General features: G+C 43.4%; 1 protein-coding gene across 3 annotated transcripts in view; it reads left to right on the plus strand.

The window, feature by feature from the left end:
• The window catches only part of LOC137439154 (potassium channel subfamily T member 1-like), a 270,273-nt gene that overhangs the window by 81,976 nt on the left and 161,806 nt on the right, over positions 1–26,491 (plus strand). For all 3 annotated transcript variants that reach the window (XM_078767829.1, XM_078767828.1, XM_068134879.2), the window contains exon 5: positions 16,408–16,456. In XM_078767829.1, the coding sequence (XP_078623955.1) occupies positions 16,408–16,456 (49 nt within the window). The remainder of the gene's footprint in view (positions 1–16,407; positions 16,457–26,491) is intronic.

Raw genomic sequence — 26,491 nt, forward strand, 5'->3', positions numbered from 1 at the left:
GGTTCCTCCTGATGACTCCATCTTTACTCTTTGCTTATTCTGGTTCCTCCTGATGACTCCATCTTTGCTCTTTGCTTATTCTGGTTCCTCCTGATGACTCCATCTTTGCTCTTTGCTTATTCTGGTTCCTCCTGATGACTCCATCTTTGATCTTTACTTATTTGGGTTCCTTCTGATCAATCCTGACTTTTTTTCCAACTCTCACTATCTATCTGCTTTCTTAACCATCCTCTTGATGAAGTTCAGTCGTTCAAACTCCTGGGTCTCCCTATCATCCATGATATTTCTTGGGCAGACCGATTGTAACGTTGGCTGCCCCACTTGGAAATGTGATTACGTCCTCGACTATGGATGAAAAAAAAATACGCTGAACCACACTGTGAAGTCGGCTGACGTAGCTGGAGGAAACGTGATTACGTCCTTGATGATGTATGAAAAACTAGAACAACACTCTTCGACATCATGACGTCGACGGATATGCCCCCGCCCACATTATTACATCATTATAATACTTTTATCAAGTTTTATTTAAATCCATTCAGCTGTTCTCAAGATATCACATTTTTACCTGACATGACCTTTGACCTCTTGACCCAAAAATTTAATCAGTCCATGTTTACATCATTATACATATCTGTACCATGTTTTAATTTAAATCCCTTCAGCTGTTCACAAGTTATCACATTTTTACCTGACATGACCTCTGACCTTTGACCTCTTGACGCCAAATTCTAATCAGTTAAGCTATACATCATTATACATACCTGTACCAACTTTTAATTAGATCCCTTTAGCCGTTCTCACGTTATAGACCCAATAAAGACTTTGACCTTTCACCTTTGACCTCTTGATCCCAAAATATAATCAGTTAATCTTTACATTATTATACATACCTGTACCACGTTTGAATTAGATCACTTCTGCCATTCTCAAGTTATAAACCTATTACAGACTTTACCTTTCATCTTTGACCCCAAAATTAATCAGTTAATCTTTACATCATTATACATACCTGTACCAAGTTGGAAATAGATCACTTCTACATCATTATACATACCTGTACCAAGTTGGAAATAGATCACTTCTACATCATTATACATACCTGTACCAAGTTTGAATTACATCACTTCAGCTGTTCTCAAGTTATAGACATATTACAGACTTTGACATTTGACCTCTTGACCCCAAAATCGAATCAGTTAATCTTTACATCATTATACATACCTGTACCAAGTTGGAAATAGATCACTTCTGCATCATTATACATACCTGTACCAAGTTGGAAATAGATCACTTCTACATCATTATACATACCTGTACCAAGTTGGAAATAGATCACTTCTACATCATTATACATACCTGTACCAAGTTTGAATTAGATCACTTCAGCTGTTCTCAAGTTATAGACATATTACAGACTTTGACCTTTGACCTCTTGACCCCAAAATCTAATCAGTTCATCTTTACATCATTATACATACCTGTACCAAGTTGGAAATAGATCACTTCAGCTGTTCTCAAGTTATAGACATATTACAGACTTTGACCTTTGACCTCTTGACCCAAAAATCTAATCAGTTCATCTTTACATCATTATACATACCTGTACCAAGTTTGAATTAGATCACTTCAGCTGTTCTCAAGTTATAGACATATTACAGACTTTGACCTTTGACCTCTTGACTCCAAAATCTAATCAGTTCATCTTTACATCATTATACATACCTGTACCAAGTTTGAATTAGATCACTTCAGCTGTTCTCAAGTTATAGACATATTACAGACTTTGGCCTTTGACCTCTTGACCCCAAAATCTAATCAAGTTAATCTTTACCTCGTTATAAATACCTGCACCAAGTTTGACTAAGATCCTTTCAGCCGTTCTCAAGTTATCGCGGAAACGAAAACCTATCACGTCCATGGATGGACGGACGGACGGACAGACGGACGGACGGACAACCTGATGGACAACCTGAAAACATAATGCCTCCGTCGACTCCATATCTGAACCACAACGTGAGGTCGGCTGATGTCGCTGGAAACGTGATCAATCGATCAATCAGTTAATCGGTTTATTACAAAAAGACTTTCGCAGCCATAGGATGAATTAGTCAATTTACAAATATTTCAGGGATAAGACCAAAAAATACAATTCGCTCAAACATAAAATGGCAAAAAATAGATAAAATTGCGGTCAAACCAAGAAAAAAACACCAACATGTAACAAAACACAAAATACCCCAAACTGATGAATACGAGAACCTCATCTAATTATTATTCAAAATGGAGGTTAAAAAGGGGATGGGGCGGCACTTGCAGCGGTTGGTTGGACATATAATAGTAGATAATATGGCAGAGTTCCTTAAGTTATTGTTCCCGGAGAGGGGGGCGTGGGGGAGCCAATCTCTGTGTATGTTTGATTTTAAGCGTTATTGTTCCGAGGTGGGGGGAGCCAATCTCTGTGCATGTTTGATTTTAAGCGTTATTGTTCCTAGGTGGGGGGAGCCAATCTCTGTGCATGTTTGATTTTAAGCGTTATTGTTCCTAGGTGGGGGGAGCCAATCTCTGTGCATGTTTGATTTTAAGCGTTATTGTTCCGAGGTGGGGGGAGCCAATCTCTGTGCATGTTTGATTTTAAGCGTTATTGTTCCGAGGTGGGGGGAGCCAAACTCTGTGCATGTTTGATTTTAAGCGTTATTGTTCCTAGGTGGGGGGAGCCAATCTCTGTGCATGTTTGATTTTAAGCGTTATTGTTCCGAGGTGGGGGGAGCCAATCTCTGTGCATGTTTGATTTTAAGCGTTATTGTTCCGAGGTGGGGGGAGCCAATCTCTGTGCATGTTTGATTTTAAGCGTTATTGTTCCTAGGTGGGGGGAGCCAATCTCTGTGCATGTTTGATTTTAAGCGTTATTGTTCCGAGGTGGGGGGAGCCAATCTCTGTGCATGTTTGATTTTAAGCGTTATTGTTCCGAGGTGGGGGGAGCCAATCTCTGTGCATGTTTGATTTTAAGCGTTATTGTTCCTAGGTGGGGGGAGCCAATCTCTGTGCATGTTTGATTTTAAGCGTTATTGTTCCTAGGTGGGGGGAGCCAATCTCTGTGTATGTTTGATTTTAAGCGTTATTGTTCCTAGGTGGGGGGAGCCAATCTCTGTGCATGTTTGATTTTAAGCGTTATTGTTCCTAGGTGGGGGGAGCCAATCTCTGTGCATGTTTGATTTTAAGCGTTATTGTTCCTAGGTGGGGGGAGCCAATCTCTGTGCATGTTTGATTTTAAGCGTTATTGTTCCGAGGTGGGGGGAGACAATCTCTCTGTATGTTTGATTTTAAGCGTTATTGTTCCGAGGTGGGTGGAGACAATCTCTGTGTATGTTTGATTTTAAGCGTTATTGTTCCTAGGTGGGGGGAGACAATCTCTGTGCATGTTTGATTTTAAGCGTTATTGTTCCGAGGTGGGGGGAGCCAATCTCTGTGCATGTTTGATTTTAAGCGTTATTGTTCCTAGGTGGGGGGAGCCAATCTCTGTGCATGTTTGATTTTAAGCGTTATTGTTCCTAGGTGGGGGGAGCCAATCTCTGTGCATGTTTGATTTTAAGCGTTATTGTTCCTAGGTGGGGGGAGCCAATCTCTGTGCATGTTTGATTTTAAGCGTTATTGTTCCTAGGTGGGGGGAGCCAATCTCTGTGCATGTTTGATTTTAAGCGTTATTGTTCCGAGGTGGGGGGAGACAATCTCTGTGTATGTTTGATTTTAAGCGTTATTGTTCCGAGGTGGGGGGAGACAATCTCTGTGTATGTTTGATTTTAAGCGTTATTGTTCCGAGGTGGGGGGAGCCAATCTCTGTGCATGTTTGATTTTAAGCGTTATTGTTCCTAGGTGGGGGGAGCCAATCTCTGTGCATGTTTGATTTTAAGCGTTATTGTTCCGAGGTGGGGGGAGACAATCTCTGTGTATGTTTGATTTTAAGCGTTATTGTTCCGAGGTGGGGGGAGCCAATCTCTGTGCATGTTTGATTTTAAGCGTTATTGTTCCTAGGTGGGGGGAGCCAATCTCTGTGCATGTTTGATTTTAAGCGTTATTGTTCCGAGGTGGGGGGAGACAATCTCTGTGTATGTTTGATTTTAAGCGTTATTGTTCCGAGGTGGGGGGAGCCAATCTCTGTGCATGTTTGATTTTAAGCGTTATTGTTCCGAGGTGGGGGGAGCCAATCTCTGTGCATGTTTGATTTTAAGCGTTATTGTTCCGAGGTGGGGGGAGACAATCTCTGTGTATGTTTGATTTTAAGCGTTATTGTTCCGAGGTGGGGGGAGCCAATCTCTGTGCATGTTTGATTTTAAGCGATATTGTTCTGAGGTGGGGGGAGACAATCTCTGTGTATGTTTGATTTTAAGCGTTATTGTTCCGAGGTGGGGGGAGCCAATCTCTGTGCATGTTTGATTTTAAGCGTTATTGTTCCGAGGTGGGGGGAGACAATCTCTGTGTATGTTTGATTTTAAGCGTTATTGTTCCTAGGTGGGGGGAGCCAATCTCTGTGCATGTTTGATTTTAAGCGTTATTGTTCCTAGGTGGGGGGAGCCAATCTCTGTGCATGTTTGATTTTAAGCGTTATTGTTCCGAGGTGGGGGGAGCCAATCTCTGTGCATGTTTGATTTTAAGCGTTATTGGTCCGAGGTGGGGGGAGACAATCTCTGTGTATGTTTGATTTTAAGCGTTATTGTTCCGAGGTGGGGGGAGCCAATCTCTGTGCATGTTTGATTTTAAGCGTTATTGTTCCGAGGTGGGGGGAGCCAATCTCTGTGTATGTTTGATTTTAAGCGTTATTGTTCCGAGGTGGGGGGAGCCAATCTCTGTGCATGTTTGATTTTAAGCGTTATTGTTCCTAGGTGGGGGGAGCCAATCTCTGTGCATGTTTGATTTTAAGCGTTATTGTTCCGAGGTGGGGGGAGCCAATCTCTGTGCATGTTTGATTTTAAGCGTTATTGTTCCGAGGTGGGGGGAGCCAATCTCTGTGCATGTTTGATTTTAAGCATTATTGTTCCTAGGTGGGGGGAGCCAATCTCTGTGCATGTTTGATTTTAAGCGTTATTGTTCCGAGGTGGGGGGAGCCAATCTCTGTGCATGTTTGATTTTAAGCGTTATTGTTCCTAGGTGGGGGGAGCCAATCTCTGTGCATGTTTGATTTTAAGCGTTATTGTTCCTAGGTGGGGGGAGCCAATCTCTGTGCATGTTTGATTTTAAGCGTTATTGTTCCGAGGTGGGGGGAGCCAATCTCTGTGCATGTTTGATTTTAAGCGTTATTGTTCCGAGGTGGGGGGAGCCAATCTCTGTGCATGTTTGATTTTAAGCGTTATTGTTCCTAGGTGGGGGGAGCCAATCTCTGTGCATGTTTGATTTTAAGCGTTATTGTTCCGAGGTGGGGGGAGCCAATCTCTGTGCATGTTTGATTTTAAGCGTTATTGTTCCGAGGTGGGGGGAGCCAATCTCTGTGCATGTTTGATTTTAAGCGTTATTGTTCCTAGGTGGGGGGAGCCAATCTCTGTGCATGTTTGATTTTAAGCGTTATTGTTCCTAGGTGGGGGGAGCCAATCTCTGTGTATGTTTGATTTTAAGCGTTATTGTTCCTAGGTGGGGGGAGCCAATCTCTGTGCATGTTTGATTTTAAGCGTTATTGTTCCTAGGTGGGGGGAGCCAATCTCTGTGCATGTTTGATTTTAAGCGTTATTGTTCCGAGGTGGGGGGGAGACAATCTCTGTGTATGTTTGATTTTAAGCGTTATTGTTCCGAGGTGGGGGGAGACAATCTCTGTGTATGTTTGCTTTTAAGCGTTATTGTTCCGAGGTGGGGGGGAGACAATCTCTGTGCATGTTTGATTTTAAGCGTTATTGTTCCTAGGTGGGGGGAGCCAATCTCTTTGCATGTTTGATTTTAAGCGTTATTGTTCCTAGGTGGGGGGAGCCAATCTCTGTGCATGTTTGATTTTAAGCGTTATTGTTCCTAGGTGGGGGGAGCCAATCTCTGTGCATGTTTGATTTTAAGCGTTATTGTTCCTAGGTGGGGGGAGCCAATCTCTGTGCATGTTTGATTTTAAGCGTTATTGTTCCGAGGTGGGGGGAGACAATCTCTGTGTATGTTTGATTTTAAGCGTTATTGTTCCGAGGTGGGGGGAGACAATCTCTGTGTATGTTTGATTTTAAGCGTTATTGTTCCTAGGTGGGGGTAGACAATCTCTGTGCATGTTTGATTTTAAGCGTTATTGTTCCGAGGTGGGGGGAGCCAATCTCTGTGCATGTTTGATTTTAAGCGTTATTGTTCCTAGGTGGGGGGAGCCAATCTCTGTGCATGTTTGATTTTAAGCGTTATTGTTCCTAGGTGGGGGGAGCCAATCTCTGTGCATGTTTGATTTTAAGCGTTATTGTTCCTAGGTGGGGGGAGCCAATCTCTGTGCATGTTTGATTTTAAGCGTTATTGTTCCTAGGTGGGGGGAGCCAATCTCTGTGCATGTTTGATTTTAAGCGTTATTGTTCCGAGGTGGGGGGAGACAATCTCTGTGTATGTTTGATTTTAAGCGTTATTGTTCCGAGGTGGGGGGAGACAATCTCTGTGTATGTTTGATTTTAAGCGTTATTGTTCCGAGGTGGGGGGAGCCAATCTCTGTGCATGTTTGATTTCAAGCGTTATTGTTCCGAGGTGGGGGGAGACAATCTCTGTGCATGTTTGATTTTAAGCGTTATTGTTCCTAGGTGGGGGGAGCCAATCTCTGTGCATGTTGGATTTTGAGCGTTATTGTTCCTAGGTGGGGGGAGCCAATCTCTGTGCATGTTTGATTTTAAGCGTTATTGTTCCGAGGTGGGGGGAGACAATCTCTGTGTATGTTTGATTTGAAGCGTTATTGTTCCTAGGTGGGGGGAGACAATCTCTGTGTATGTTTGATTTGAAGCGTTATTGTTCCGAGGTGGGGGGAGACAATCTCTGTGTATGTTTGATTTTAAGCGTTATTGTTCCGAGGTGGGGGGAGACAATCTCTGTGTATGTTTGATTTTAAGCGTTATTGTTCCGATGTGGGGGGAGACAATCTCTGTGCATGTTTGATTTTAAGCGTTATTGTTCCGAGGTGGGGGGAGACAATCTCTGTGCATGTTTGATTTTAAGCGTTATTGTTCCTAGGTGGGGGGAGCCAATCTCTGTGTATGTTTGATTTTAAGCGTTATTGTTCCGAGGTGGGGGGAGACAATCTCTGTGCATGTTTGATTTTAAGCGTTATTGTTCCGAGGTGGGGGGAGACAATCTCTGTGCATGTTTGATTTTAAGCGTTATTGTTCCGAGGTGGGGGGAGACAATCTCTGTGCATGTTTGATTTTAAGCGTTATTGTTCCGAGGTGGGGGGAGACAATCTCTGTGTATGTTTGATTTTAAGCGTTATTGCTCCGAGGTGGGGGGAGACAATCTCTGTGCATGTTTGATTTTAAGCGTTATTGTTCTGAGGTGGGGGGAGCCAATCTCTGTGTATGTTTGATTTTAAGAGTTATTGTCCCTACATGGGGGGAGCCAATCTCTGTGTATGTTTGATTTTTAGAGTTGTTGTCCCTACATGGGGGGGGAGCCAATCTGTGTATGTTTGATTTTAAGAGTTATTGTCCCTACATGGGGGGAGCCAATCTGTGTATGTTTAATTTTCAGAGTTATTGTCCCTACTTGGGGGGAGCCATTCTCTGTGTGTGTTTGATTTTAAGAGTTATTGTTCCTACATGGGGGCAGCCAATCTCTGTGTATGTTTGATTTTTTGAGTTATTATCCCTACATGGGGGGAGCCAATCTCTGTGTGTGTTTGATTTTAAGAGTTATTGTTCCTAGGTGGATGGAGCCATTCTCTGTGTATGTTTGATTTTTTGAGTTATTGTCCCTACATGGGGGGAGCCAATCTCTGTGTATGTTTGATTTTAAGAGTTATTGTCCCTACATGGGAGGAGCCAATCTCTGTGTATGTTTGATTTTTAAGAGTTATTGTCCCTACATGGGGGGAGCCAATCTCTGTGTATGTTTGATTTTAAGAGTTATTGTCCCTACATGGGGTGAGCCAATCTCTGTGTATGTTTGATTTTAAGAGTTATTGTCCCTACATGGGAGGAGCCATTCTCTGTGTATGTTTGATTTTCAGAGTTATTGTCCCTAAACGGGGGGAGCCAATCTCTGTGAATGTTTGATTTTAAGAGTTATTGTCCCTACATGGGGGGAGCCAATCTCTGTGTATGTTTGATTTTTAGAGTTATTGTCCCAACATGGGGGGAGCCAATCTCTGTGTATGTTTGATTTTTAGAGTTATTGTCCCAACATGGGGGGAGCCAATCTCTGTGTATGTTTGATTTTAAGAGTTATTGTCCCTACATGGGGGGAGCCAATCTCTGTGAATGTTTGATTTTCAGAGTTATTGTCCCTAGGTGGGGGGAGCCAATCTCTGTGTATGTTTGATTTTAAGAGTTATTGTCCGTACTTGGGGGGAGCCATTCTCTGTGTGTGTTTGATTTTAAGAGTTATTGTTCCTACATGGGGGCAGCCAATCTCTGTGTATGTTTGATTTTTTGAGTTATTATCCCTACATGGGGGGAGCCAATCTCTGTGTGTGTTTGATTTTAAGAGTTATTGTTCCTAGGTGGATGGAGCCATTCTCTGTGTATGTTTGATTTTTTGAGTTATTGTCCCTACATGGGGGGAGCCAATCTCTGTGTATGTTTGATTTTAAGAGTTATTGTCCCTACATGGGAGGAGCCAATCTCTGTGTATGTTTGATTTTTAAGAGTTATTGTCCCTACATGGGGGGAGCCAATCTCTGTGTATGTTTGATTTTAAGAGTTATTGCCCCTACATGGGGGGAGCCAATCGCTGTGTATGTTTGATTTTAAGAGTTATTGTCCCTACATGGGGTGAGCCAATCTCTGTGTATGTTTGATTTTTAGAGTTATTGTCCCTACATGGGAGGAGCCATTCTCTGTGTATGTTTGATTTTAAGAGTTATTGTCCCTAAACGGGGGGAGTCAATCTCTGTGAATGTTTGATTTTAAGAGTTATTGTCCCTACATGGGGGGAGCCAATCTCTGTGTATGTTTGATTTTAAGAGTTATTGTCCCTACATTGGGGGAGCCAATCTCTGTGAATGTTTGATTTTTAAGAGTTATTGTCCCTACATGGGAGGAGCCATTCTCTGTGTATGTTTGATTTTAAGAGTTATTGTCCCTAAACGGGGGGAGCCAATCTCTGTGAATGTTTGATTTTAAGAGTTATTGTCCCTACATGGGGGGAGCCAATCTCTGTGTATGTTTGATTTTTAGAGTTATTGTCCCTACATGGGGGGAGCCAATCTCTGTGTATGTTTGATTTTTAGAGTTATTGTCCCAACATGGGGGGAGCCAATCTCTGTGTATGTTTGATTTTAAGAGTTATTGTCCCTACATGGGGGGAGCCAATCTCTGTGAATGTTTGATTTTCAGAGTTATTGTCCCTAGGTGGGGGGAGCCAATCTCTGTGTATGTTTGATTTTAAGAGTTATTGTCCCTACATTGGGGGAGCCAATCTCTGTGAATGTTTGATTTTTAAGAGTTATTGTCCCTACATGGGGGGAGCCAATCTCTGTGTATGTTTGATTTTAAGAGTTATTGTCCCTACAAGGGGGGAGCCATTCTCTGTGTGTGTTTGATTTTAAGAGTTATTGTCCCTACATGGGAGGAGCCAATCTCTGTATGTGTTTGATTTTAAGAGTTATTGTCCCTACATGGGGGGAGCCAATCTCTGTGAATGTTTGATTTTTAAGAGTTATTGTCCCTACATGGGGGGAGCCAATCTCTGTGTATGTTTAATTTTAAGAGTTATTGTCCCTACATGGGGGGAGCCAATCTCTGTGTATGTTTGATTTTTAGAGTTATTGTCCCTACATGGGGGGAGCCAATCTGTGTATGTTTGATTTTAAGAGTTATTGTCCCTACATGGGGGGAGCCAATCTCTGTGTATGTTTAATTTTCAGAGTTATTGTCCCTACATGGGGGGAGCCATTCTCTGTGTGTGTTTGATTTTAAGAGTTATTGTTCCTAGGTGGATGGAGCCATTCTCTGTGTATGTTTGATTTTTTGAGTTATTGTCCCTACATGGGGGGAGCCATTCTCTGTGTACGTTTGATTTTAAGAGTTATTGTCCCTACATGGGGGGAGCCAATCTCTGTGTATGTTTGATTGTAAGAGTTATTGTCCCTACATGGGGGGAGCCAATCTCTGTGTATGTTTGATTTTAAGAGTTATTATCCCTACATGGGGGAAGCCAATCTCTGTGTATGTTTAATTTTAAGAGTTATTATCCCTACATGGGGGAAGCCAATCTCTGTGTATGTTTAATTTTAAGAGTTATTATCCCTACATGGGGGGAGCCAATCTCTGTGTATGTTTGATTTTAAGAGTTATTGTCCCTACATGGGGGGAGCCAATCTATGTGTATGTTTGATTTTAAGAGTACATCACCAGAATTGAGGGAGAGCTGTTCGAGCCTCTCAGAAAGAACAGGAATACCAAGTACCTGATAAATGTCTGCGTAACATTTGGTTCTACAAAAGTCACTCGAGAGAATTATACGAAACGCTTTCCGGTGCAATTTCTCCAAACATTCCTTCTGGGCTTTAGTTAAGTCACAAAAGCAAGCGGGTGACGCATATCCCAAAGTTGGTCTGACATAATGTGAATATACTGTTATTAAATCCGAAACAGGTAAGGGTCCTTAATTACAACGTTTCATTTGCCGCAAAAAGCGGAGTTTGCTGTTGAAGGTTTTACCTGCGTGAACCTGAGGGTCGCATATCAAGTTTTCTTGCACACGGATCCCCAATAGTTTAACACAATCTGTTTGATTAATAGCTGAGTGATTACGTCCTGAACAATGTATGAAAATGAAATACTAAAGCGCGGCGTTACGCGCGCTGCTTGTGAGCAAGGAGGAAGCGGACAAGCGGTAACATATAAACGTCTTTATTGTAAGACTACACTGTAACACTGAACTCCTCCGGGCTGGTCGCCCGGTGTATATCATGAGGCCACGCCTACCCCTCGGGCGTGGCCACCGCCCACTTGGTGCGTGGAATGATGTCACCACGCCAGTGGGCTTTTGTGTCCGCCACAATACGTTGAACCAAATCGTGAGGTCGGCTGATGTGGATGCAAACGTGACGACATAAGGTGCTATCGAGTTTCGAGCACAGGTGGATGGTTACGGTTGCCCGGCCCAAAGACAGGTAATACCTAATCCGCAGCAGCAGTCAGGTTCACGATGTTAACAAATATAATTTCGTTCAAAACTTTGGGAGATCAGCAAACCTGTACATTGTTGGAATCATCAGAGCACGGAGAATCCGAAAATCAATGCTGCCATTTGCACAGACACCTGCATGGCCGCCATTTTGGATTTTCAAAATGGCCGCCATAAAATACATATTTTGCGCTATCTCGGCTTCTAATCAACCTAGAAACTTCATTAAATATGCTAATTGTTGTAAAAAGAGTATACAACAGCGTCTCCAATCTGAGTTTAATCGAAATCGATCTCAGACAGCATCTAAAAGGGAAACCAGCATAGTCTAGTAGGAAGACTAGGTCCCCCTGCACCCCCCGGAGATATACTTCTAATCAGTGTTTCTAGATTGGAAAAAATGTGTAGAAAATGACTAGCTATGGCCCCAAGCTGAAAAAATGTCCCACATACCATTTTTATGCAAATTACTGCTGCCATTATCAAAAAAACGATTTTTGACATATCTCAGCCAATATTGCAGATAATTGAAAAATGAAGGTGTCTAGACCCATGTTTTGAAGGGCATAGATCATGATAGAACTATTCATAACATGATTACATGTGTCTATGGTATACTAGTATGCATATTAATGCTGTAATTACAAAATAATCAGTTTTACAAATGATAAGGATACGTTAATACTGCAGATAACTTAACATGGTACATAAGGGGTCTAAACCCAGGTATTTTCAAGGTTAAATGTCAACAAGATGCTCCTGAGTCTTGCATAGGGGCGGGACATTGGCAGTAACATTGGTACCACTCAACTTTTCTTCCCACCATTGACTTTGTATTGCGAGAGATTTTCACTTGCTTATTTAAAGGTTTCTCACCCAGCCCACGTAAAATCTACCAACTCCTGCTGTTAACTCCCAAACATATTTTTTTATGTTATCCAATCACAGTGCAGAAATGACAGACTAGAGATCCAAATTAGTGCTGCTATAGCTGCCATTTTACATTTCCATCCATGTAACATGCGCGCTCGCGCGCTCGTATCAATTGGTAATGTCGCGCGCTCGTATCAATTGGTAACGTTGATGTTATTGAATACCTCAGTTGAAAGTTCAGTCTTCCATTCCATCTGTGTGTTGTTCTTGGTATTCATCCTCCAATCTAGCCAGGTAAGATGCTAACTATAATGTTACTCACACTCTTGACTTCAGTTTCTGCATGAAATCATAAACAGGCAGAATAACAGCTGAGCCAGCTAGCACCATGTTAGCTAACGTTAAAGCTAGCCTCATCTATGTACAGTATGTTCCTAATGTCGGTGTAACTTAAACTTTTGTTAATGCCAAACATGAGACATATCTGTTGACTTCTGTATATGAATTGAACCAGAAAGAGGCACGACAGCTGAGCTAGCTACAGTAACTTAGCACAATGTTTCATTGGCCTAGATAGCTAACGTTAGTGTGGAAGAATTTAGATGTTTTAGCTATTAGCACTTTTGATGCCACTAAACATGGTTTAGTCAGCTAAAAAGTACCCTAGTGTAGAACATGACTCAGAACCTCTGTTACCTCACTGAAAACTCAGAGCCTCCTTTCACAGGCACTTTTAACATCATTCGTGATTTCTTATTTGTCATTTAACAGTGATGGTAGACATCGACAGCAAGCATGCCCAAAAGAAAACGGAGTGTAGAACCTGCAGCCCAAAGCTCTCCTCCTACATGCATCCTTCATGTACCATCCATGTCTGATCATGGGGATTTCACGCCCCTCCGTAAAATTAAAGGATCTGCTTCAGAAAAACTGCAACTGCTTCAAAAGATCCGGGATAGACGTCTCAACCAACCGCATGACTCCCCATGTCGTATGCAATCAGTATGTGATCAGATCCCGGCAACTCTTCCTGATGACCTAGAAAGAGTAGGATATCACAGCAAGTGTTATAAGCACTTTGTCCGCCACTTTCATCGTCTGGGAGATGATACAGAACCAGGGCCATCAACCTCATCATGGCATCACTCTCCTCGTAAACCAGGAGGTTCTGCTGAACCCATCTTCCCGCCAGAGTGTATATTTTGTGAGAAAGTTGAGACCAAAGATGCTCATCGCAATACTGAGAGGCCTACAACCTTCCCATCCTTTAAAAACAAAGAAAATGCATGGGAGCAAATCGAAACACGGGCTGAGAAAATGGGTCTCTATCGACTCCATCGAAAGGTGAAAAACAAAGACCTCTTTGCATGTGAGGCCAAACACCATCCGTCATGTTTTAAAGCTTTCCGCACAGCATTCTACAACTATGAGCGTGCGATTCACAGAGCCGAAGCACCAAAGGAGCAGGCTTGCATGTCAGCCGCCCATGAAAAGGCATTCAACTCAGTACTGGAACACATTCAAACCCAGGTCATCCAGCAGAATAAAGTTCTACAGCTTTCTTCCTTGCGCTTGCTCTATGTCGAGGAACTGAAACTGAATGGATATGAGAACTCAAATTATCGGTCAGAGAAACTACTGAAACGCCTACAGAATGACCCAATCAAGGAGCATATCCACTTCACGAAGGTTGATCATGACAAATGTGATGTCATTTCTTTCTGGCTTGTGCACAGCTCAAACATAACAGTTTCCAATGCTCTCGCACGAGCATTCACACTCGGAAGCACAAACAAGAACCAAAATGTTGCCCTCCAACTTCGCCAGGGTATTCTACAGGCTTTCAGAGAGTGTAAAGACCAACCATGGCCACCAACAGCTGAAGACATGGAGCTCAATCCTGAAGACATCCTACCTCCAGACCTTGTCCGCTTTCTCAGCGTGCTAATGACTGGCAAGGAGGGCATCGAGACAGAAAAGGTGAAGCGTCTGGTCTTCTCCATTGGACAAGATCTGTGCCGTGCAGTGTCAGATGGAAAATGGAAGTTACCAAAGCACATTCTCCTCTGTGTGACTGTAAGGCACCTGTTCCGAAGCAAACAGCTCACCACAATACTACACAGGCTTGGACACTCTGAGAGCTACGATTTCGCCTTGGAGTTGGAAACTGCTCTCGCCAAGGTCCTGGATGAAGTCTCAACTTATCGTACACCACAAATTGTGACAGGAGAGGGCAACCTTGTATTCCACTGTGAGTGGGACAACTTGAATAAAACCACTACCAGTGTGCACGGCAGCAACATTGTAAACAGTGCTGGAGGAATCATGGTGCAGGAGGTCAAGCCCGGGTTCGAGAGCAGCAAGGACCGAATGCTACCTACCATCAATAGGTCACAACAGCGTAGCCTGAAGGTCGACACACCAAAAACTCTCCCACCCTTGCACTTTACTCGCGTTGGCCCGAAGTTCCCTGAAGGCTCATCATTCACACCGCCAGCAGAGAATGACACAGTCTATGCCACTACGATGCAAGAGTACTACATCTGGCTCTTCATCAGATACATCGGAAGCTGTGGCCTGCAGCCTGTGCCTGGGCTAGGGGGTTTCACCTCTGCAACTGGTTCTCCCCCACCCAGCAAATCAACAGTCGACTACTGCACGCCTATCCACCAACCGATCACAGACAACGCAGTTGTTCGTGAGCTACTGAAGCGTTCCGAGGCAGCAACTGCTGAGGTGGGTCAGAGATGGGTCCTGAATACATTTGATCTGGGTGTCTGCATGAAAGCCCTTCCCATCATCTGGCGCTGGCCAAATGAATTTGCTAGTCATGTAGTAACGATTGGACCCTTCCACACATCCATGAACTACATCGGGATGCTCACTGGACACAAGATGCGTGGTTCTGGATATGCAGAGATTCTCTTTGAGGCACAACTAGTAACAAGTGGATCTCTCAAAGGTGTTCTCAGTGGAAAGGCCTACGCAAAGTCCCTCTTTTGCCTCAAAACAGTGTGTGAGGCAATGGAGAGGCTGTTGATGGAGAGATTCACTGAGGAGGAGAACATCATGATCTCTGACCCTGCTGTGCTTCTCAGAATGACCCAGTCTTGCAACCGAGAGCACCTCGATGAAGCCCTCAAAGACCCCTCAAGCAGTAATTTGCATAAAAATGGTATGTGGGACATTTTTTCAGCTTGGGGCCATAGCTAGTCATTTTCTACACATTTTTTCCAATCTAGAAACACTGATTAGAAGTATATCTCCGGGGGGTGCAGGGGGACCTAGTCTTCCTACTAGACTAGCAATCATGGCGTTAGTAACACCACAGGTGCATACAGGTGATATCGATGCAAGCAAGGAACACGCAATGTAAAACCCTCACCATTGTAGTTAGGCACGTGGATGCCATAGGATTAAATGTCACAGGACTTCCCTCCGCTCGAAGCGGGCAGGCTCTTACAGGAGCCGTATAGTGGACAGGAGATGCAATAACACCTGCGTGCAACTTAGATGACAATTTCACTACACGAATCCTATGTTTTCTGGGTCAAGGAATCCAATAAAGGTCTCAGAATAGTGCTCAGGATTGTAGAAAAGCAACAAACAAAGGTCATTGAAAACCATTGTCTTTATATTTGTGCTATAACTGTATTACATAATACATGATATTGCAAGTCCTTTGAAGTTATAAGTTGGGTTTATAAAGCAAGAAAGCAGCCTTGTTAGTTTCAGATTGAACTATAAGTCCTATACACAGGATCTACCTGGTCTACACCGTTCAGGAATTTGCTTTTACAGATCTTCATCATTGTCATTTTGTGTCATTGTCGGCAAAATTCATTGGCAAACGCCAACATTAATTTTTGGATTCCTCATGCTCTGAATATTCCAAAAATGTATCGTTTTGCTAATCTCCAAAAAATTTGACCAGTTTAACCTGATTATGTGCAATGGCGGTCGGTGTGAATGGTTCTTCAGGTGGTACAGGAATGAGGCATCAGCCATATCTTACTCGGGTCACATTCACAAGTCTCTTTGATTGTTTCCACTTCCCTGTTTATTTGTAATTTTTCATCTTCATCTTGAAGTTTGTTTACAAACCTGATAACTCGTGTGTACTAAATATAAATTACTGAATTGCAAAGTTCCTTATAGTGTAAGTTCATTTATTAGAAAGAAACAAGAGGTTAACAAAATAAGCCCAATTACCTGTAAATTGAACATTCTTTGTTTGAGATTATTCCTCTATCGTTTCAGGGGTCCGATCATTTGGGTGAATCGCAGCACCCCTCTCTGGGCATGCCAGGTAAGGATAAACTTCCTGCTGCATGGTTTCCACACTAGATTGTGTGGCATCCATTCATGGCTCTTTGCGACTTGACAGGTGGTGCTTTGATTGTGAATTTTCATGGTTGTTTGCGACTTGGCAGGTGGTGCTTTGATTGTGAATTTTCATGGTTGGTTGTGACTTGGCAGGGGGTGCTGGCTTTGATTGTGAATTTTCATGGTTGGTTGTGACTTGGCAGGTGGTGCTTTGATTGTGAATTTTCATGGTTGTTTGCGACTTGGCAGGTGGTGCTTTGATTGTGAATTTTCATGGTTGGTTGTGACTTGGCAGGTGGTGCTTTGATTGTGAATTTTCATGGTTGGTTGTGACTTGGCAGGGGGTGCTGGCTTTGATTGTGAATTTTCATGGTTGTTTGCGACTTGGCAGGTGGTGCTTTGATTGTGAATTTTCATGGTTGTTTGCGACTTGGCAGGTGGTGCTTTGATTGTGAATTTTCATGGTTGGTTGTGACTTGGCAGGGGGTGCTGGCTTTGATTGTGAATTTTCATGGTTGTTTGCGACTTGGCAGGTGGTGCTTTGATTGTGAATTTTCATGGTTGGTTGTGACTTGGCAGGGGGTGCTGGCTTTGATTGTGAATTTTCATGGTTGGTTGTGACTTGGCAGGGGGTGCTGGCTTTGATTGTGAATTTTCATGGTTGTTTGCGACTTGGCAGGTGGTGCTTTGATTGTGAATTTTCATGGTTGGTTGTGACTTGGCAGGGGGTGCTGGCTTTGATTGTGAATTTTCATGGTTGGTTGCGACTTGGCAGGTGGTGCTTTGATTGTGAATTTTCATGGTTGTTTGCGACTTGGCAGGTGGTGCTTTGATTGTGAATGTTCTTGGTTGGTTGTGACTTGGCAGGTGGTGCTTTGATTGTGAATTTTCATGGTTGGTTGTGACTTGGCAGGTGGTGCTGGCTTTGATTGTGAATTTTCATGGTTGTTTGCGACTTGGCAGGTGGTGCTTTGATTGTGAATTTTCATGATAGTTTGTGACTTGGCAGGTGGTGCTGGCTTTGATTGTGAATTTTCATGGTTGGTTGTGACTTGACAGGTGGTGCTGGCTTTGATTGTGAATTTTCATGGTTGGTTGTGACTTGGCAGGTGGTGCTGGCTTTGATTGTGAATGTTCTTGGTTGTTTTTGACTTGGCAGGTGGTGCTGGCTTTGATTGTGAATGTTCTTGGTTGTTTTTGACTTGGCAGGTGGTGCTGGCTTTGATTGTGAATTTTCATGGTTGGTTGTGACTTGGCAGGTGGTGCTGGCTTTGATTGTGAATGTTCTTGGTTGTTTTTGACTTGGCAGGTGGTGCTGGCTTTGATTGTGAATTTTCATGGTTGGTTGTGACTTGGCAGGTGGTGCTGGCTTTGATTGTGAATGTTCTTGGTTGTTTTTGACTTGGCAGGTGGTGCTGGCTTTGATTGTGAATTTTCATGGTTGGTTGTGACTTGGCAGGTGGTGCTGGCTTTGATTGTGAATTTACATGGTTGTTTTTGACTTGGCAGGTGGTGCTGGCTTTGATTGTGAATTTTCATGATTGTTTGTGACTTGGCAGGTGGTGCTGGCTTTGATTGTGAATTTTCATGGTTGTTTTTGACTTGGCAGGTGGTGCTGGCTTTGATTGTGAAGTTTCATGGTTGTTTGTGACTTGGCAGGTGGTGCTGGCTTTGATTGTGAATTTTCATGGTTGGTTGTGACTTGGCAGGTGGTGCTGGCTTTGATTGTGAATTTTCATGGTTGGTTGTGACTTGGCAGGTGGTGCTTTGATTGTCAATGTTCTTGGTTGTTTTTGACTTGGCAGGTGGTGCTGGCTTTGATTGTGAATTTTCATGGTTGGTTGTGACTTGGCAGGTGGTGCTGGCTTTGATTGTGAATTTTCATGGTTGGTTGTGACTTGGCAGGTGGTGCTTTGATTGTCAATGTTCTTGGTTGTTTTTGACTTGGCAGGTGGTGCTGGCTTTGATTGTGAATGTTCTTGGTTGTTTTTGACTTGGCAGGTGGTGCAGGCTTTGATTGTGAATTTTCATGATTGTTTGTGACTTGGCAGGTGGTGCTGGCTTTGATTGTGAATTTTCATGGTTGTTTTTGACTTGGCAGGTGGTGCTTTGATTGTCAATGTTCATGGTTGTTTGTGACTTGGCAGGTGGTGCTGGCTTTGATTGTGAATGTTCTTGGTTGTTTGTGACTTGGCAGGTGGTGCTGGCTTTGATTGTGAATTTTCATGATTGTTTGTGACTTGGCAGGTGGTGCTGGCTTTGATTGTGAATTTTCATGGTTGTTTTTGACTTGGCAGGTGGTGCTGGCTTTGATTGTGAAGTTTCATGGTTGTTTGTGACTTGGCAGGTGGTGCTGGCTTTGATTGTGAATTTTCATGGTTGTTTTTGACTTGGCAGGTGGTGCTGGCTTTGATTGTGAAGTTTCATGGTTGTTTTTGACTTGGCAGGTGGTGCTGGCTTTGATTGTGAAGTTTCATGGTTGTTTTTGACTTGGCAGGTGGTGCTGGCTTTGATTGTGAAGTTTCATGGTTGTTTTTGACTTGGCAGGTGGTGCTGGCTTTGATTGTGAAGTTTCATGGTTGTTTTTGACTTGGCAGGTGGTGCTGGCTTTGATTGTGAAGTTTCATGATTGTTTGTGACTTGGCAGGTGGTGCTGGCTTTGATTGTGAATTTTCATGGTTGTTTTTGACTTGGCAGGTGGTGCTGGCTTTGATTGTGAAGTTTCATGGTTGTTTTTGACTTGGCAGGTGGTGCTGGCTTTGATTGTGAATTTTCATGGTTGGTTGTGACTTGGCAGGTGGTGCTTTGATTGTGAATGTTCTTGGTTGTTTTTGACTTGGCAGGTGGTGCTTTGATTGTCAATGTTCTTGGTTGTTTTTGACTTGGCAGGTGGTGCTTTGATTGTCAATGTTCTTGGTTGTTTTTGACTTGGCAGGTGGTGCTGGCTTTGATTGTGAATTTTCATGGTTGTTTTTGACTTGGCAGGTGGTGCTGGCTTTGATTGTGAAGTTTCATTGTTGTTTGTGACTTGGCAGGTGGTGCTGGCTTTGATTGTGAAGTTTCATGGTTGTTTTTGACTTGGCAGGTGGTGCTGGCTTTGATTGTGAAGTTTCATGGTTGTTTGTGACTTGGCAGGTGGTGCTGGCTTTGATTGTGAATTTTCATGGTTGGTTGTGACTTGGCAGGTGGTGCTGGCTTTGATTGTGAATTTTCATGGTTGGTTGTGACTTGGCAGGTGGTGCTTTGATTGTCAATGTTCTTGGTTGTTTTTGACTTGGCAGGTGGTGCTGGCTTTGATTGTGAATTTTCATGATTGTTTGTGACTTGGCAGGTGGTGCTGGCTTTGATTGTGAATTTTCATGGTTGTTTTTGACTTGGCAGGTGGTGCTGGCTTTGATTGTGAAGTTTCATGGTTGTTTGTGACTTGGCAGGTGGTGCTGGCTTTGGTTGTGAATGTTCTTGGTTGTTTGCGACTTGGCAGGTGGTGCTGGCTTTGATTGTGAATTTTCATGATAGTTTGCGACTTGGCAGGTGGTGCTGGCTTTGATTGTGAATGTTCTTGGTTGTTTTTGACTTGGCAGGTGGTGCTGGCTTTGATTGTGAATTTTCATGGTTGTTTTTGACTTGGCAGGTGGTGCTGGCTTTGATTGTGAAGTTTCATGGTTGTTTTTGACTTGGCAGGTGGTGCTGGCTTTGATTGTGAAGTTTCATGGTTGTTTTTGACTTGGCAGGTGGTGCTGGCTTTGATTGTGAAGTTTCATGGTTGTTTGTGACTTGGCAGGTGGTGCTGGCTTTGATTGTGAAGTTTCATGATTGTTTGTGACTTGGCAGGTGGTGCTGGCTTTGATTGTGAATTTTCATGGTTGTTTTTGACTTGGCAGGTGGTGCTGGCTTTGATTGTGAAGTTTCATGGTTGTTTTTGACTTGGCAGGTGGTGCTGGCTTTGATTGTGAATTTTCATGGTTGGTTGTGACTTGGCAGGTGGTGCTTTGATTGTGAATGTTCTTGGTTGTTTTTGACTTGGCAGGTGGTGCTTTGATTGTCAATGTTCTTGGTTGTTTTTGACTTGGCAGGTGGTGCTTTGATTGTCAATGTTCTTGGTTGTTTTTGACTTGGCAGGTGCTGGCTTTGATTGTGAATGTTCATGGTTGTTTTTGACTTGGCAGGTGGTGCTGGCTTTGATTGTGAATTTTCATGGTTGTTTTTGACTTGGCAGGTGGTGCTGGCTTTGATTGTGAATTTTCATGGTTGTTTTTGACTTGGCAGGTGGTGCTTTGATTGTCAATGTTCTTGGTTGTTTTTGACTTGGCAGGTGGTGCTTTGATTGTCAATGTTCATGGTTGTTTTTGACTTGGCAGGTGCTGGCTTTGATTGTGAATGTTCATGGTTGTTTTTGACTTGGCAAGTGGTGCTGGCTTTGATTGTGAATTTTCATGGTTGTTTTTGACTTGGCAGGTGGTGCTGGCTTTGATTGTGAATTTTCATGGTTGTTTTTGACTTGGCAGGTGGTGCTGGCTTTGATTGTGAATTTTCATGGTTGTTTTTGACTTGGCAGGTGGTGCTGGCTTTGATTGTGAAGTTTCATTGTTGTTTGTGACTTGGCAGGTGGTGCTGGCTTTGATTGTGAATTTTCATGGTTGGTTGTGACTTGGCAGGTGGTGCTTTGATTGTGAATTTTCATGGTTGGTTGTGACTTTGCAGGTGGTGCTGGCTTTGATTGTGAATTTTCATGGTTGTTTTTGACTTGGCAGGTGGTGCTGGCTTTGATTGTGAATTTTCATGGTTGTTTTTGACTTGGCAGGTGGTGCTGGCTTTGATTGTGAAGTTTCATTGTTGTTTGTGACTTGGCAGGTGGTGCTGGCTTTGATTGTGAATTTTCATGGTTGGTTGTGACTTGGCAGGTGGTGCTTTGATTGTGAATTTTCATGGTTGGTTGTGACTTTGCAGGTGGTGCTGGCTTTGATTGTGAATTTTCATGGTTGTTTTTGACTTGGCAGGTGGTGCTGGCTTTGATTGTGAATTTTCATGGTTGTTTTTGACTTGGCAGGTGGTGCTTTGATTGTGAATTTTCATGGTTGGTTGTGACTTTGCAGGTGGTGCTGGCTTTGATTGTGAATTTTCATGGTTGTTTTTGACTTGACAGGTGGTGCTGGCTTTGGTTGTGAATGTTCTTGGTTGTTTTTGACTTGGCAGGTGGTGCTGGCTTTGATTGTGAATTTTCATGGTTGTTTGCGACTTGGCAGGTGGTGCTGGCTTTGATTGTGAATGTTCTTGGTTGTTTTTGACTTGGCAGGTGGTGCTGGCTTTGATTGTGAATGTTCTTGGTTGTTTGTGACTTGGCAGGTGGTGCAGGCTTTGATTGTGAATGTTCTTGGTTGTTTGTGACTTGGCAGGTGGTGCAGGCTTTGATTGTGAATTTTCATGGTTGTTTGCGACTTGGCAGGTGGTGCTGGCTTTGATTGTGAATTTTCATGGTTGTTTGCGACTTGGCAGGTGGTGCTGGCTTTGATTGTGAATGTTCTTGGTTGTTTTTGACTTGGCAGGTGGTGCTGGCTTTGATTGTGAATGTTCTTGGTTGTTTGTGACTTGGCAGGTGGTGCTGGCTTTGGTTGTGAATGTTCTTGGTTGTTTTTGACTTGGCAGGTGGTGCTGGCTTTGATTGTGAATTTTCATGGTTGTTTGCGACTTGGCAGGTGGTGCTGGCTTTGATTGTGAATGTTCTTGGTTGTTTTTGACTTGGCAGGTGGTGCTGGCTTTGATTGTGAATGTTCTTGGTTGTTTGTGACTTGGCAGGTGGTGCTGGCTTTGGTTGTGAATGTTCTTGGTTGTTTTTGACTTGGCAGGTGGTGCTGGCTTTGATTGTGAATTTTCATGGTTGTTTGCGACTTGGCAGGTGGTGCTGGCTTTGATTGTGAATGTTCTTGGTTGTTTTTGACTTGGCAGGTGGTGCTGGCTTTGATTGTGAATGTTCTTGGTTGTTTGTGACTTGGCAGGTGGTGCAGGCTTTGATTGTGAATTTTCATGGTTGTTTTTGACTTGGCAGGTGGTGCTGGCTTTGATTGTGAATGTTCTTGGTTGTTTTTGACTTGGCAGGTGGTGCAGGCTTTGATTGTGAATGTTCTTGGTTGTTTTTGACTTGGCAGGTGGTGCTGGCTTTGATTGTGAATGTTCTTGGTTGTTTTTGACTTGGCAGGTGGTGCTGGCTTTGATTGTGAATGTTCTTGGTTGTTTGTGACTTGGCAGGTGGTGCAGGCTTTGATTGTGAATTTTCATGGTTGTTTTTGACTTGGCAGGTGGTGCTGGCTTTGATTGTGAATGTTCTTGGTTGTTTGTGACTTGGCAGGTGGTGCAGGCTTTGATTGTGAATGTTCTTGGTTGTTTTTGACTTGGCAGGTGGTGCTGGCTTTGATTGTGAATGTTCTTGGTTGTTTGTGACTTGGCAGGTGGTGCTGGCTTTGATTGTGAATGTTCTTGGTTGTTTTTGACTTGGCAGGTGGTGCTGGCTTTGATTGTGAATGTTCTTGGTTGTTTGTGACTTGGCAGGTGGTGCAGGCTTTGATTGTGAATTTTCATGGTTGTTTTTGACTTGGTAGGTGGTGCAGGCTTTGATTGTGAATGTTCTTGGTTGTTTTTGACTTGGCAGGTGGTGCTGGCTTTGATTGTGAATGTTCTTGGTTGTTTGCGACTTGGCAGGTGGTGCTGGCTTTGATTGTGAATTTTCATGGTTGTTTTTGACTTGACAGGTGGTGCTGGCTTTGGTTGTGAATGTTCTTGGTTGTTTTTGACTTGGCAGGTGGTGCTGGCTTTGATTGTGAATTTTCATGGTTGTTTGCGACTTGACAGGTGGTGCTGGCTTTGATTGTGAATGTTCTTGGTTGTTTTTGACTTGGCAGGTGGTGCTGGCTTTGATTGTGAATGTTCTTGGTTGTTTGTGACTTGGCAGGTGGTGCAGGCTTTGATTGTGAATGTTCTTGGTTGTTTGTGACTTGGCAGGTGGTGCAGGCTTTGATTGTGAATTTTCATGGTTGTTTTTGACTTGGCAGGTGGTGCTGGCTTTGATTGTGAATGTTCTTGGTTGTTTTTGACTTGGCAGGTGGTGCTGGCTTTGATTGTGAATGTTCTTGGTTGTTTGTGACTTGGCAGGTGGTGCAGGCTTTGATTGTGAATTTTCATGGTTGTTTTTGACTTGGCAGGTGGTGCTGGCTTTGATTGTGAATGTTCTTGGTTGTTTTTGACTTGGCAGGTGGTGCTGGCTTTGATTGTGAATGTTCTTGGCTGTTTGTGACTTGGCAGGTGGTGCTGGCTTTGATTGTGAATTTTCATGGTTGGTTGTGACTTCGCAGGTGGTGCTGGCTTTGATTGTGAATTTTCATGGTTGTTTTTGACTTGGCAGGTGGTGCTGGCTTTGATTGTGAATTTTCATGGTTGGTTGTGACTTGGCAGGTGGTGCTGGCTTTGATTGTGAATGTTCTTGGTTGTTTTTGACTTGGCAGGTGGTGCTGGCTTTGATTGTGAATTTTCATGGTTGTTTTTGACTTGGCAGGTGGTGCTGGCTTTGATTGTGAATTTTCATGGTTGGTTGTGACTTTGCAGGTGGTGCTGGCTTTGATTGTGAATGTTCTTGGTTGTTTGTGACTTGGCAGGTGGTGCTGGCTTTGATTGTGAATGTTCTTGGTTGTTTTTGACTTGGCAGGTGGTGCTGGCTTTGATTGTGAATGTTCTTGGTTGTTTTTGACTTGGCAGGTGGTGCTGGCTTTGATTGTGAATTTTCATGGTTGGTTGCGACTTGGCAGGTGGTGCTGGCTTTGATTGTGAATGTTCTTGGTTGTTTTTGACTTGGCAGGTGGTGCTGGCTTTGATTGTGAATGTTCTTGGTTGTTTGTGACTTGGCAGGTGGTGCAGGCTTTGATTGTGAATGTTCTTGGTTGTTTTTGACTTGGCAGGTGGTGCTGGCTTTGATTGTGAATTTTCATGGTTGTTTTTGACTTGGCAGGTGGTGCAGGCTTTGATTGTGAATGTTCTTGGTTGTTTGTGACTTGGCAGGTGGTGCAGGCTTTGATTGTGAATGTTCTTGGTTGTTTTTGACTTGGCAGGTGGTGCAGGCTTTGATTGTGAATTTTCATGGTTGTTTTTGACTTGGCAGGTGGTGCAGGCTTTGATTGTGAATTTTCATGGTTGTTTTTGACTTGGCAGGTGGTGCTGGCTTTGATTGTGAATGTTCTTGGTTGTTTTTGACTTGGCAGGTGGTGCTGGCTTTGATTGTGAATTTTCATGGTTGGTTGTGACTTGGCAGGTGGTGCTGGCTTTGATTGTGAATTTTCATGGTTGGTTGTGACTTGGCAGGTGGTGCTGGCTTTGATTGTGAATTTTCATGGTTGGTTGTGACTTGGCAGGTGGTGCTGGCTTTGATTGTGAATTTTCATGGTTGGTTGTGACTTGGCAGGTGGTGCTGGCTTTGATTGTGAATGTTCTTGGTTGTTTTTGACTTGGCAGGTGGTGCTGGCTTTGGTTGTGAATGTTCTTGGTTGTTTTTGACTTGGCAGGTGGTGCTGGCTTTGATTGTGAATTTTCATGGTTGGTTGTGACTTGGCAGGTGGTGCTGGCTTTGATTGTGAATGTTCTTGGTTGTTTTTGACTTGGCAGGTGGTGCTGGCTTTGGTTGTGAATGTTCTTGGTTGTTTTTGACTTGGCAGGTGGTGCTGGCTTTGATTGTGAATGTTCTTGGTTGTTTTTGACTTGGCAGGTGGTGCTGGCTTTGGTTGTGAATGTTCTTGGTTGTTTTTGACTTCGCAGGTGGTGCTGGCTTTGGTTGTGAATGTTCTTGGTTGTTTTTGACTTGGCAGGTGGTGCAGGCTTTGATTGTGAATGTTCTTGGTTGTTTTTGACTTGGCAGGTGGTGCTGGCTTTGGTTGTGAATGTTCTTGGTTGTTTTTGACTTGGCAGGTGGTGCTGGCTTTGGTTGTGAATGTTCTTGGTTGTTTTTGACTTGGCAGGTGGTGCAGGCTTTGGTTGTGAATGTTCTTGGTTGTTTTTGACTTGGCAGGTGGTGCTGGCTTTGGTTGTGAATGTTCTTGGTTGTTTTTGACTTGGCAGGTGGTGCTGGCTTTGATTGTGAATGTTCTTGGTTGTTTTTGACTTGGCAGGTGGTGCTGGCTTTGGTTGTGAATGTTCTTGGTTGTTTTTGACTTGGCAGGTGGTGCAGGCTTTGATTGTGAATGTTCTTGGTTGTTTTTGACTTGGCAGGTGGTGCTGGCTTTGATTGTGAATTTTCATGGTTGGTTGTGACTTGGCAGGTGGTGCTGGCTTTGATTGTGAATGTTCTTGGTTGTTTGTGACTTGGCAGGTGGTGCTGGCTTTGATTGTGAATTTTCATGGTTGGTTGTGACTTGGCAGGTGGTGCTGGCTTTGATTGTGAATGTTCTTGGTTGTTTTTGACTTGGCAGGTGGTGCTGGCTTTGATTGTGAATTTTCATGATAGTTTGTGACTTGGCAGGTGGTGCTGGCTTTGATTGTGAATTTTCATGGTTGGTTGTGACTTGGCAGGTGGTGCTGGCTTTGATTGTGAAAGTTCTTGGTTGTTTTTGACTTGGCAGGTGGTGCTGGCTTTGATTGTGAATTTTCATGGTTGTTTGCGACTTGGCAGGTGGTGCTGGCTTTGATTGTGAATGTTCTTGGTTGTTTTTGACTTGGCAGGTGGTGCTGGCTTTGATTGTGAATGTTCTTGGTTGTTTGTGACTTGGCAGGTGGTGCTGGCTTTGATTGTGAATTTTCTTGGTTGTTTTTGACTTGGCAGGTGGTGCTGGCTTTGATTGTGAATGTTCTTGGTTGTTTGTGACTTGGCAGGTGGTGCTGGCTTTGATTGTGAATTTTCATGGTTGTTTGTGACTTGGCAGGTGGTGCTGGCTTTGATTGTGAATGTTCTTGGTTGTTTTTGACTTGGCAGGTGGTGCTGGCTTTGATTGTGAATGTTCTTGGTTGTTTTTGACTTGGCAGGTGGTGCTGGCTTTGATTGTGAATT

The sequence above is a fragment of the Myxine glutinosa genome, chromosome 13, assembly GCF_964187855.1.
Source record: "Myxine glutinosa chromosome 13, kmMyxGlut1.1, whole genome shotgun sequence".
NCBI classification, from domain to species: domain Eukaryota; kingdom Metazoa; phylum Chordata; class Myxini; order Myxiniformes; family Myxinidae; genus Myxine; species Myxine glutinosa.